Genomic DNA, 12,979 nt, shown 5'->3' on the forward strand with positions numbered 1-12,979 from the left:
ATGGTGTCGAGATGAATGATCTACGTTATGAAGCAGGTAGCGGTGCCGCTGGCTGGGGGACTGGTAAGTTGTGCTCTAATGTGGTTAGAGACGGCATCATGAAGCACAGCCAAGCAAGGGATTGATGTTGTCTGACGGAAGGGAGAGTTGGGCCGAGGGCCATTGCATGGAGGGCGTAACTGGAGAGCTGGGCTTTGAGGGCTGAGTAGAAATGGTCAGGTGTTGGGTAGGTGCTTTCCAGGCAAGGGAGGAAAGAGCAGTGAGCCAAGAGCCTGGCGTGCTGCGTCGTTGTGGGCACCGTGGTGACTGGACGGTCAGGGAGGGGCTGGAGAGGGCAGGGCCCAGGCCGTGGCCCTGGCCTCCCAAGTCTGCTTCTGACGCTTCTCCGTTGTGTGGCTTAGGCCACGAGGCTCAATATTTCGGAGCCTTGGCTTCCTCCCCCGCAAGATGAAGTAACCAGACCAACCTTAGAGGAAGTTATTAAATGGTGTAACACACAGAAAATGTGTAGTATGTAGCCCAGACTTGGCACAGAATCACGTGCTCCATAAGTATTTGTTTCCCTCCTTCCAATACTAGGGTGAGACTTCCTGACTTGATCTCATAGGCCATGGGAGCCATGGAGAGTTGTGGACCTTGGGATTAATAAGATTATATCTATTTACTTGAGTGTTTGTGTGTTTTTATTTATTTATTTAAGAAAAAGATTTTATTTATTTATTTGAGGGAGAGAGAAGGAGCAGGGGAAAGGCAGAGGGAGAGGCAGGCTTCCTGCTGAGCTAGGCTCCATCCCAGGATCCTGGGTTCATGAGCTGAGCTGAGGCAGATGTTTAACCGACTGAGCCACGCAGGCGTCCCAGTTGTGTGTGTTTTAAAGATAGCTTTGTTAGTCTGGTGAAGGATACTTGGGGTCTGGGGTGGTGAGGCTAGAGACACAGGCTGACGCCAGGAGGGGTGAGAGGGATCCTGCCCACATGGTCCCCTGCTGCATGTCGCGTCCGTCAGCTCCAGTGGGCTGCTGGGATGGCCTGCCTGAGCACTGGGCAGTGTTTTTTCCAGGAGAGGGTAGATGTTGAGATGTGCTCCCAGGGAGCCGGTTAACCCTAAGGGAGGCTACAGAACTGAATGCTTGTGGGGCTCGGGTCTGGTCAGGAGAAAGGGGGATGCGTGTCCAAAGGCTGGGCTGGAGCCTGTGGAACAGGCCATGATGGCGATGGTTGGCGTGACGGCAGCCTTAGTGCACACGTACTGACCACTTTTGGTGTGTGCGAGGGAGCTTATGTTGACGTCTCGGGGCTCATCACGACCAGGAGATGCGGGGCTGTTACTGTCCCCGTTTATGGGAGAGGGGACGGAGGCACGGGGAGGGGGGTTACTTGCCCAGAGTCCCAAGCTGGCGAGTCAGGGTTTCACCCCTGCGGTTGGCGCTCAGGGGGCACACCCGCCGAGAGGGGCTGGGAAACGGAGCAGCTGTTAGACTTGGGGTTTTGGCTCTCAGTCCCGCCGCGCCGCGTGGGTTGCCCCTGAGGAAGAGCGCCGGGCGCACGGAGGCCGTCAGCGGCGGGCCGGTTGCCTCTGGAGGCCGTGGGCCCCGAGCCTGGCGAGGCTGGACGGCAGCCTGGGCTGTGTGGCTGCGCGGCTGCGGGAAGGCGAGTCCCCGTTGAGGCGCTCGCCTCCCCGCCCCTCCTTCCCCGCATCCTTCCCGGGCGGCCCGGCCCCTCGGCTCTCGCGCGGGGACAGGAGTGAGCCCGTGAGTCCGGGGTCGCCACCATGTGCCGAGTGCCCGCAGGCCCTGAGAGCTGCCGCCCGCCACCCCCGATGGCAGCTGTCCTGGGGCCGCGTCCTGGCGACAGAAGCCCCCAGGCCGCCGCCTCACCCCGGCCCGAGGCCTGAGGCCCGGCCTTGGCAGGGGGCGCCTGGCAGCCCCTCCCCGCGGCCCTTCCCCGCGGCCACTGGCGAGCGCAGACGAGCGCAGGCTTGACCACGGCCGGGCCTGGGGGTCGGGCGGGCAGAGGCCCTGTGTCCGCGGGCGCCCAGGCAAGCCCCAGCCCGAAAGGAGAGACCCGGGGCCCGGCCTCGTGACTCGTGCGCCCTCGGGAGCTGCTCCTGCGCTCGTGCCAGGTGGTGTCATCCGGGGGTTGGATTAAAAGATAACTCTGTTGGCAGGAGGAGCGGCCCTTTGCTGCCTTTAACCAGCAGGCCGTGGCGGGCCCCGGGCAGGTGCTCCCAGCCCTGCTGCTGGGCGCCTCGGCCTCTCCGCTCACTGCCCTCCGCTCCTGTCCCTCCTGCGGCCGGGCTGCCCTCCTCAGATGGCCTCTCCGCCCCCTGTCTCCTCTGGGGACAGGTTGTAAAGTCCCCAATGAGCAATCCCACAGGATTCGTTTTCCTTTTCGTCCCTTCCTGTCTGAGGAAGGCAAAGTCCCCTGGAGCTGCAGGTGAAGTGTGCTGGGGCAGGGTAGAGGCGAGGAAACGGAGTCCAGGCTGGTGGGAGGGGGCGGGTGGAGGGGTGCGGGCCCAGCTCAGCCCAGCTGCGCTGTGGTTCCATGTCGCTGATGCAGGAGGCTGTTCGGCTCCTCAGGAGCTGTGAGTCTGGGGGGGAAGTTGCTCCTTCCGAGCTGGCATGGCCGTGAGAGGTCTCGGGGGCCCTGAGTTGGTGGTCACAGGGCTCCTGAGGCTCTCTGGGCAACCCCAGACGGCCGTACTGCCTGTGGGCAGTGGAGATGAAGGGCCTGCCCCATGTTCCCGAGCCTTCAGGGGACCCACAGGCAGGGGGGCCAGAATATTTTGGTAAAATATTTCCAAGCTTCTTCCCATGTTGCCCATCATTGGACAGGCCCTTATTTTGGGAATCCTTTCTTCCCTTCCCTTCCCTTCCCTTCCCTTCCCTTCCCTTCCCTTCCCTTCCCTTCCCTTCCCTTCCCTTCCCTTCCCTTCCTTTCCTTCCCTTTCCTTCCTTCCTTTTCTTCCTTCCTTTTCTTCCTTCCTTTTCTTCCTTCCTTCCTTCCTTCCTTCCTTCCTTCCTTCCTTCCTTCCCTCCCCCCCTCCCTCCCTCCCTCCTTCCTTTCCATTTCCTTCCTTCCTTCCTTCCTTCCTTCCTTCCTTCCTTCCTTCCTTCCTTCCTTCCTTCCTTCGTCATTATACCACTAATAAACTGTACAATAGAATTTTTTCTTTATTATTTGCCTAAACATTCGTTTAATTAGAGGAAAAAAATGTTTTCAGAGTATTTTCCCTCTTGTGTAGGTAAAACATGCATCATTATTCACCTATTTTATTTATTTATTTATTTATTTATTTATTTATTTATTTATTTATTTATTTTTAAAGATTTTATTTATTTATTCATGAGATACAGAGAGAGGCAGAGACACAGGCAGAGGGAGAAGCAGGCTCCCTATGAGGAGCCCGATGCAGGACTTGATCCCAGGACCCCGGGATCACAACCTGAGCCAAAGGCAGACGCTCAACCGCTGAGCCACCCAGGTGCCCCACTCACCTATTTTTAAATCACCAATAAAGTAGCAATAATTTAAAAAAATGATCTAGGTGGTGGTATCCTGAATCATTTTATTTTTCTTCATATTTTTATTTTAAACAAATTTCTAACAGTATTTCCGCCCTCCCCAATATTTTGTTTTGTAAATTTTCTAGTACACAGAAAAGTTGGAAGAGTAGTACAGTAAACATCTGTACAGATGTCACCTAGATTCATCAGTGGATAACAGCCTGCCACATTGGCTTTTTTACCTGGTTACTGTCTGTATAGTCATATATAGTTGTTTTTACTCATTTGCTTGGAAAAAAAAATGGTGGACATGAGGACACCTCACCCCTGAACACTGAAGCGTGTGTCACGTGTGGCCCAGGACGTGCTCCTACATGACACGCCACTGCTATCGCACCCGAGGAATTCCACGCTGATCCAGTATGTTCTACTATGCAGTCCTTTTCAAGTCTCCCCAATTTGTCCTAAACATGCCTTCATTGTTTTTTAAAAATTGAGCCTCTAATAAACACGTTGTATTTGGTTGTTATGCTAATGTTATTCTTAAAAACCTGGATTATAAACTTGATTATCAGTGATTGACATATCTTTGTTAGGGCGCCGTGTTGTAACACAGATGTGTACGTCTATACATTACTCATTCATATCCCCTAGGCAGTCTTAGAGTTCTGGAAACTTGGGAGGGGCCTGGGAGATCTGCCTTCTTCTTCTTCTTTTCTTTTTTTTTTTAATGGGATCTGTGGTCTGAACATTGGAGAGACCTTTCCAGTGTCCCAGTTTGAGGTCTGCATATGGGTTCTGAATTTCTTAGGTTTATAAAATCTGACACCTCCAAGTCTGGACATTTTAAACTGTCCCGCTAAATTCTTTTAAGTACCCAGGGCTCAAATATACCATTGCCTGGAGTGTTATAGGTCATTTGACATAAAACAGAGAAAAACTAGTGGTGTCTTCTATAAAGCTCAGAACCTTCTCCTCCCCCCTCCCCTTTTAGTGTGGGGTCACTGGTCTCCTTAGCTCTGGACACCCTCAGAAGGGCTGATTGCTGCAGCAGCGGGGAGGGACGGGGAGGGTCATCTGCCTCCCCTCCCCCGGACTTTGCAAAGCCCAGTCACAGGAGGTGAAAGGGAAAGAGCAAGGAGAGGTGCCTCGGTGGCCAGTGTGGTTCTGCCCTTACGGAGCCAGGCCTCTCTGTTGGCCCGAGGGTCCTGCTGTAGGTCTCCCTTAGAACCGAGAATGAGTCCTCGATTGGAATTGGTTGGACTGGTTTTAAGTCCAGCTGTGGGACTGTCTCATTCCTTTCCCTCCTGAACCCTTCATCCACAATCCAGAGGGTTGTCATGAGGTTTCCAGAGCAGAAATTGAGTGAGTGCTTTGAAATTGCAATGGAAGGAGGTGGGCCTGCCCTTGAGACCGTCCTTGGCGGGGTGGAGTGCTCTGGCAAGTGCATCCCCCTGGAAACTGTCAGAGACGGGTGTAAGACCAGCTTGCTCTGGAGAGTGGGGGCGTGGGAGTGTGGGGGCCAAATGCCAGAGAGGGGAGGGCAAGAGTAGGGAACGGTGATGCCCTAGAGCAGGAAGGTTGCAGTGTGTGCCCATGGGAGGAGCTTCTGGGACAAGGCCCGGCTTGAGTCTTACTGGATGCACACGGATAGAGAAGAGGCATAGCCAGAATCAGGGAGCAGAAAACAAGAAGACCCCCTGAAAACAGACCGGCAAGGAGAAGGCCACTTTAGGACTGTGTTTCGAGGAAAGGGTTACTTGGGATTATGACTTGTTCTTTCTACCCTATCTCAGAAAAAAAAAAAAAAAAAAAAAAAGGAAGCTTTATTCTTTGCTGACAATAAAGCATGCACATTCATGTAGAAAATTCAATTAATGAAGAAGAAAAAGGAAAGGCACACAGAATCCCAGAGGCAACCCTATTAACATTGTGCTGGGGGAAAATGGAGCTTTGATTGTATGCCAAGCATCGTGCCAAATGTTATCTCGTTTCATCCTCGCAGAAACCCTGGGAGGTAGGTACTTTTATTATCCCTGTTTTATGGGAGAGGAAAGTGAGGCACAGAGAGGTTATAGAAGATGCCCTGAGTCACACAGGACGTGCTTGAGCTGGGATTCCCGGTAGGGGGTGGGCTTCAGAGTCACCCTGGTGACCCCTCTGGGACACTGACCACCCGACCACTCCTCTGGGACACTGTCCTTGGTGTGCGGACATCTGATCAGTTTGTATGTGCACACGTCGTGTCCTTCTTAATTTTTTTTTTAAGATTTTATTTATTCATGAGAGAGAGAGAGAGAGAGAGGCTGAGACACAGGCAGAGGGAGAAGCAGGCCCGATGCAGGACTCGATCTCGGGACCAGGATCACGCCCTGAGCCAAAGGCAGACACTTAACCCCTGAGCCGCCGAGGCGTCCCACGGCGTGTCCTTCTACACACGCAGGCTACTATCCAGATTCTGTTTGTGATGGAAACTCTAACCACCATTCAGTGGTGCAGATGGATGGGCATGGCAGTTCTGCACCATCTTCCACCTCACAGCGGTCTGGGGTTTAGAAACAGGGATTTTGGGGTACCTGGCTGGCTCAGTTGGTTAAGTGTCTGCCTTTGGCTCAGGTCATGATCCCAGGGTCCTGGGATTGAGCCCCATGTAGGGCTCCCTGCTCAGTGGGGAGTCTGCTTCTCCCCTTGCTCCCCCCCCCCCGTTTGTGTGTGCTCTCTCTCTCTCTCTCTCTAATAAATAGTCTTAAAACAGATTTTGCCTGCTTGCTGTAGTTGCCTGAGAAATAGAGAAATCACTCTATTGGTATACTGATTGGTAGACTGGACCCAAGATGGCCATGTTAGGAGAGGAGACTGGGGGGGCTTCCCAGCTCAGGCCTAGGGGGTAGGTGGGATCTAAAGCTGTTCCCCCCACCTCGCCCCCCCATCTGCTAGAAATAATGTTTTCTCCTGGGAGAATTGGTAAACCAGGTAATGGTGTCTGTGGTGATTTCTAGGCCACAGGGTGTGGCTCTTCTTTGGTTATTTTTTACTTGGCCATCTGAGCTTCCTCAGACTTCTGTCCTTCTGCCCCAGGGCCTGGACCATCCACAGCTGGTACATCCAGGGACTGGCCATGGACTTGGTACTTCACAGCCAGGAGTCGCTGCCCTGTGAGATGTGGGATTGGCAGGTGTTGCTTGCCTGGGGGCAGGCACTCCTGGAAGCCTTCCCCACCGCTGGGGCAGTCCTTAGAGCAGGAGCCAGCACCCGGACTTCCAGGGGCGCCGCAGGCCCAGCCTCTTGCTGCCTTATTTTCCCAGCTGTGCAGCGGACTGATGCTTCTGCTCCTGCTCCTGCTGCTTACCAGGGTTATGGGAGGCGTAAGGAGCTGGGGCGTCAGGGAGATGCAGCATCGTTGGGGAGCTCAGCCCCACGGGGGGGTGCCTTGTCCTCGGTGTGCGTGCACTTTCCTTCTCTCGCCTTGCTCTGGTACTGGAGGCAGGCAGGCAGGCAGGCAAGGTGAGATTTGTTCATCCTCCGTTCAGAGCCGGCTGTTCGTGTGGTCATGTGACCCGCACACTCGGGTCAGAGGCAGGGCTGGAAGCAGGTGTGGCCTCCAGGCCGGTGCCCTAACCCTGCTGCACTCAGCATACTGCTCTTGTCACTCGATGGTTCGTGTTCCTTCACCCAGTTGCCCAGCGCTGCATTCAGTCGGAATAGAGAGCATGAAGCCAGGGCTCCAGATTCAGCTTTGTTTGCCCCGCTCTGTGGCTCTGGAATACCTCTGTGGGTCATTTATTTGTCCACGGATTGTTTATTGAGCACAGATGCTTGCCTGGTCCTGTGGGAGATGCCGGAGCAGCAGACACGAGAAAGGTAACACCCTGGTCACAGAGAACTCGGTCTTGTGTGGGCAGCAGCTTGTAGAGAGTCCGCACTGATACAGTGGGCAGGTGCAGTGTCCCCGCAGAGCAGGGTGGGGCTCTGGGAGTGCAGACATAGGCAATCCTGACTCTGCTAGAGCCTCAGTTTCCCCATCTGTCAAATGTGTGCATTGGACTACTTGATATTTGGCGTCCCTTCTATCTTTTACATTCTGTGACTCTTCGTGAAAGGAGTATCATCCTGGAGGTGAAGACACACCTAGCGTCAACCAGAATTTTATGTTTAAGGTGCTCCCAAGTCAGATAGAGAGGAGTCTCTTGGGTTCTATATCTCTTTTCACAAACAATTACTCATTCCCTGATGGGCCAAATACATTTGTTTTGTATGGCCAGGAAATGTTTTTCACACAAGTTGGTTTGGCTTATGCCTGTGTGTTGGTGCCAGCAGGCTGCTTATGGGTCACAGGGTAAAGAGGGATTGAGGGCACGTGTCAGATGTGCTATTGTGGATCTGAGCCAGGACCGGATGTGATTCCATTGGCTGGGGTGTCCCATCCCTGGTTCCTAAGGCCTTATCTGGGGCTCGTGGGCTGTGAGAGGTGCTCACTGTGACCTTGAGTCCCTGAACCAGGCTGTAGCAGGGGGCAGGGCTGGGACCAGGTTTGAAGGACCGGGAGGTTCCAGGGACCCTGTCTCCCTAGGGCTTCCTCTTTCTGGGCCTCATCCTCGGAAGCTTGGCCAAGGTTATACAGTCAGCAAGTGGTGGAGCCAGATGCCTCTTTAGTCTGTGTTCCTGCCTCCTGAAGCTCCTCAGAGAGTGAACTTTTCAGCAAACCAGTGTCTGATTAAGACGAAGCACCGAGATGCTACATCTTCATTTGGGTCCAAGGGCCTTTTTCATGGTGTCCTGTGGAGTGATGTGTGGTGGGGACCAGAGGGGAACATGAGTTTAGAGAATGAGCTGAGGGGAGTTGTTCTTTTCTCTGCTGTGTGAGCACTAGGGGGCAGGAGGGCGGGAGGGAAGGAGAAAGGTAGGAAAGTTAGCTTGCCGTGTGTGAGTGGGCTGCCCGGGGTGGCAAGGATGTACCTTCACTATCTTCACAGAGTGGAGATACCCGGACTCTCCCCTCCTTTCCTCCCTGACTCCCTCTGGTGTCACAAATAGTACTGGGTGCTGTGGGGATGAGAGAGGTTAGCTAAATCTTCTTCCTTGGGCTGTCATCGGCAGGACTGGATACTTAATTTCTGGCCTGGTGCAAGTTGAATATGCAGGGCCCCTGCTCATAAATCACTAAGAACCAAGGCGAGGACAGTGGAGCATGAAGCTGGGTGTGGGTTCGTGAGGCTGCACAGGCTGTGCACTCTGATGCCGGCCCTGGTCCTCAGCCTCATGGGCAGAGCCTGGCAGGCAGACGGTGGTTAGAACCATAGGCAAGTACAAGCAGGTCATGGTAGGACAGGAGATTTCCAGATGGAGGGATGGGGAAGGCTCCTTGGAGAGGGCGCCTTTAAAGCTGGACCTGGAGGGATGGCTGGGGCTCTGGTGGAGGTGGTGGTGATGGTGGAGGCAGAAGTGTGCCCACGGGCAGGGAGTGATGAGCACGTGGGCCCACAGCCTGGCTGGCGGGCTGGGTAGGGGTGGGCAGCAGTTGGGTCCAAGACTCTCGAATGCCAGCCTGCAGGCAGGCTTTATTCTGCAGCCAGTGGTTGCTGGGAGCTTGGAGATGGCACAGCTGGGCTCTGGGAAGCGCTCTGGGGATTGGTGCTCACCACAGATATCCCAACATGTGGGAATGGCTCTGATGTTGAGACACTTTACATTTGTTATTCTCTTAATCCTCCCGGGCCTTTGCAGGTGAGGAAGTAGAGTTGCAGACAGGTGTTAGGTACCTTGCCCGTGGTGGTAGGTGGTGGAACTGGGACCCTAGAGACTCGAGGTGAATCTGGGGGCCAGTGAAAGCTTTTGAGCTCTGAGCGATGCCTGGGTGGTGGATGTGGGCACCTGTGTGGCTATCGTTGTCAGGAGTTCCCAGCAGCTGAAGATGTCGTGCAGTCCTGGTGGGTGGCATCTTGCTGTGGCTCAGGGGCAGCAAGGGTGGGGGCACCCCATGTTGAGAAGCGGCTTGCCTTTCTCATTGGTGGATCCTGCCGCTTGTTATCTCCTGGTTTTTGGCCCCAGTCTGCCTCTGAGTTTCTCCTTTTCCTCCTCATCACCCTTTGGGCATGTAAAGACGGTAGTCTGTTCCTCCAGAGCTTTTATTTATTCCCTTTTTTGCAACTCTCTGTTCTTTCCTCTGTGCTCCGTTTGCTTTGGTTTTATGCTGAGTGTGGTGGCTCAGGTGTGGCTAACAGCTGGGAGAGATGGGATTGGCTTTGCGTGTCTCAGCAGGCTCTGTTGGCTTTCAGATCTTCCTGCACTTTTCAGATGCTCATTATCTTTGGTCTCCACCCGCTGGGGGCTGGTGGTGCCCCTCTCCATCATATGTCTACTGGACTGTGTCCCTACACATTTCCGAGCATCCTCTTGGAAGACTCTACTCTTCTACCTTGCACCCCAAGATTGTTCATGTGACAACTCCTCCTTGTGAGCACCTTTCTTCTTTTGCTCCCAGTGTCAGAGGACCTAATGCTTACTGTAGAGGAACAGAGATGGAGGTGAAATAGCCTGCAGCTGACCCTGCCTGACCCTTCCTGGGTTTGGACGCTGAATCCTACAGTCTCCCAGCCTGGCAGGTGCTTGGTAACTTGACACTGTCTTGCTAATTGTCTCTTGAGGCCACAGTGAGCCCTTGTCACCACCCATCTACCAGGACCGTGGTCCCCGACTGGGCCAACTGGTTGAGCCACTGTTCTGGGCACTCATGGGAAACAAGTGGCCTTTGTGGTGAGCTGGTGGACAGAGTGGCCGTAAGCATGGGTGAGGTGGCTGCACACGCAGGCCTGCTGGGCTGGGTGGGGCCCAAGGCAGCCGAGTCTGAGCTGGGAAGCCCACAGTGGACCTCATTTCCTTGATGATGGGGGTGGGACACAGAGTTGCAGGGACCACTCCTCTCCTCTTCCGGTTGCTGTCAAAGACAGTGTTCTCTGGTGGTTTTCTAGTGACAGAATCAAGAAACTTCACGGGTTCTTCTCCCTGACATAGGCCTGGGAGGTCCCCTGTAGGTTGTGACCCTTTTTCATGGCAGGGTTTTTACCATGTCTTTTTGAGATGCCAACAGAGGAGAAATGAGATTCTAGGAGATTTGAATGTTTCAATTTGGGCAATTCTTTCTCAATTATCTTGAAGGAATCTTTCTAAACTCCCCCACCCAAACGCAAACCCCAAACATACCACACATTTCAAAAGACCACACACCTCAAGGGAACTTGGTAAACATGAGGTGACGTGGTCTAACTGGGTTGAAAGTATGAAACTTGTGGGGAAGATGTATTTAGTAGCAGGCGCTGGGCTGACATCCTGCCCTCAGAACTCCACTTGCCCCACAGGCGCCGATGCAGAAAGGTGAATTTGGGCACACGCCTCACTGTGTTTTGAGGCTATCGGACAAGGCTCCAGTGAATGATCTTACTATGAAAAAGTGGCTGGCTCTTTAAAAGGTTTCCAGAGGCACCTGGTGGCTGGCTTGGTTGGTTGACTATCTGACTCTTGGTTTTGGCTCAGGTCATGATCTTAGGGTCCTGGGGTCGAACTCTATATTGGGCTCCCTGCTCAGTGGAGCATCTGCTCCCTCTGCTTCCGCCCCGCTCCTTGTGCGCTCTCTTTCTCTCTCTCTCAAATAAATATATAAAGTCTTTAAGAATGTTCCAGAAGAATCAGTATCATTAACTAAAACTGCATCCAACAGTTTTTCTTGATGGACATTAGTAGTAGTTTGAACTTGCTCCTCTGATTCCATTCAGATGGGACTTCTGCTTTTCCTGTTATTGTAGGTCTTTTTGCCCCCACCCCTTGAAACTTTTTTGTTTTTTTGCATATTCTTTCATAGTATTTCCCCTCTCAGGTCATCTGGAGGCAAGATGTGCTAACACAGTTGGGCCGTGCTCGCAGGAGCTGCAAAAGGAGGGGCCCGGCGAGGTCATTTCTCCAGGACTGTGAGGGGCTGAGCACATTTTATCTTCTAGTAACTCAGCCGGCTCTTCCTGCACTTTGCGTTTGCTCCGTCCTCCTGGTGCTCCCAACCGCCCTCCCCACCCGCCTCTCCCATCTTTGATGTTGTCACCGTGGACAGAAAGCTCGGAAAATGAAAGAACAAGTTGTAGACTTAGAATGTTTGCCCCCAAGGAAAGTGCATATTTGCACAAAATCCTGTCTGACAGTTTCCATTTTAACTAAGACATTGGGGGCCCAGCAGGCTGTAGGAAATATGAACGTTGGCGCTTTGCTGGGCTGCATGCTGATGGGGGCTCCCTGGCTGAGCCCCGTCTGTCACTTGAGATCTGAATTTTTCCGATGAAAATCACTGGCTGGCCACGGGCGACCATCGCCTGAGCTGCGAGCACGCGTGCTGCGAGTGGCTTAGGAGCCTGCCTGTCTGCCCCTCAAGGTCTCTTTCTTTGTTTTTCTGAAATTCAGTGATGAAATGGAACGTGATTTTAAAAATAGATATTTTCTGGAGGTGACCTGGCTGGAACTTGGTTGCGGGGTCCTCTCCCTTCTGCCCCGTGAGTCCTTTATCTTATCTCAGCTGATAGGATGCTGGCAAGGGCTGCTTGTTTTTGTTTTTGTTGTTTTATAACCCCCTTTTTATTCATAATAGTCTTTCCAAATATATTCCTTTTTATTATTTATTTGCACACAGCCCGAAGATTCTGTAGAATTCCTTAACTGTACTAATGTTTTTTCCTTAAGAATAATTTTTTTTTCTGATTATCAAAGCAATGCTCATTAAAAAAAAAAAGCGGGGGTGGGGGGAGGAGGGAAGATCCCAGAACTGTAACAAGGTAGAAAGCCTGAGTTCCCTTAAACCTGAGTATCTGCTGGGAGCAGAAAGGCTGGGGAGAAAGGCTCAGTGGCCTCAGACAGTGGTCATGTAGGTGGGCGAGGCCGTTCCGGGGATCATACTGTGACTGCTGAGTGGGTGAGGAAGGGCAGAGGGGTTTTGGTTTAGAGGCAGCTCGGCCATAGTTAAAGGGTGCAGGGCTTGGAGGTGGGTGCAGCTGAATGATCGAGGGCTTGTTCCTTAATTTTTCTGAGCTTCAGGGTCCTTGTCTGTCACTCGGGGCTAATTGCAATACCTCTTTGCTGGAGTGCTGTGAGATTTAAGTAAAGATAACAGTAATTTGATGGTCTCTCATGGCTGGTGCTGTGCTAGGTGTCTGTACTGGAAAAGGTAGCCCAGAGTCTGGCACAGTAGCAACTGTATTGGTGCCATAACAAAGTACCCCGGACTGGTCGGCTCACACGACAGCTGTTTATTGTCTCGCAGCCCTGGAGGCTAGAAGACTCAGATCAAGGTGTGGGCAGGGTGATTTCTTGGGCCACCCTCCATGACCATAGGTGAGTGTCTCCTCTGTGTCCTCGTGGGTGTGTGCTCACGCCTGTGTCGATTTCCTCCACTTAGAAGTTTTAGGGACCACCCTACTGACCTCACATTAATCACCTCTT

At 53.0% G+C, this 12,979-nt stretch overlaps 1 protein-coding gene across 5 annotated transcripts in view; it reads left to right on the forward strand.

Moving 5' to 3' along the window:
• Nucleotides 1-12,979, forward strand: part of DLG5 (discs large MAGUK scaffold protein 5) — a 118,395-nt gene that overhangs the window by 19,434 nt on the left and 85,982 nt on the right. Inside the window, exon 1 of one of the 5 annotated variants that reach the window (XM_055325333.1) lies at nt 7,282-7,366. The exons of the other annotated variants lie outside the window; for them this stretch is intronic. Within the exon in view, the coding sequence (XP_055181308.1) occupies nt 7,318-7,366 (49 nt within the window). The 5' untranslated portion in view covers nt 7,282-7,317. Of the gene's footprint in view, nt 1-7,281; nt 7,367-12,979 lie in introns of those variants that run through there. 5 annotated transcript variants of the gene reach the window in all.

The sequence above is a fragment of the Nyctereutes procyonoides genome, unplaced genomic scaffold (genome assembly GCF_905146905.1).
Source record: "Nyctereutes procyonoides isolate TBG_1078 unplaced genomic scaffold, NYPRO_anot_genome, whole genome shotgun sequence".
NCBI classification, from domain to species: domain Eukaryota; kingdom Metazoa; phylum Chordata; class Mammalia; order Carnivora; family Canidae; genus Nyctereutes; species Nyctereutes procyonoides.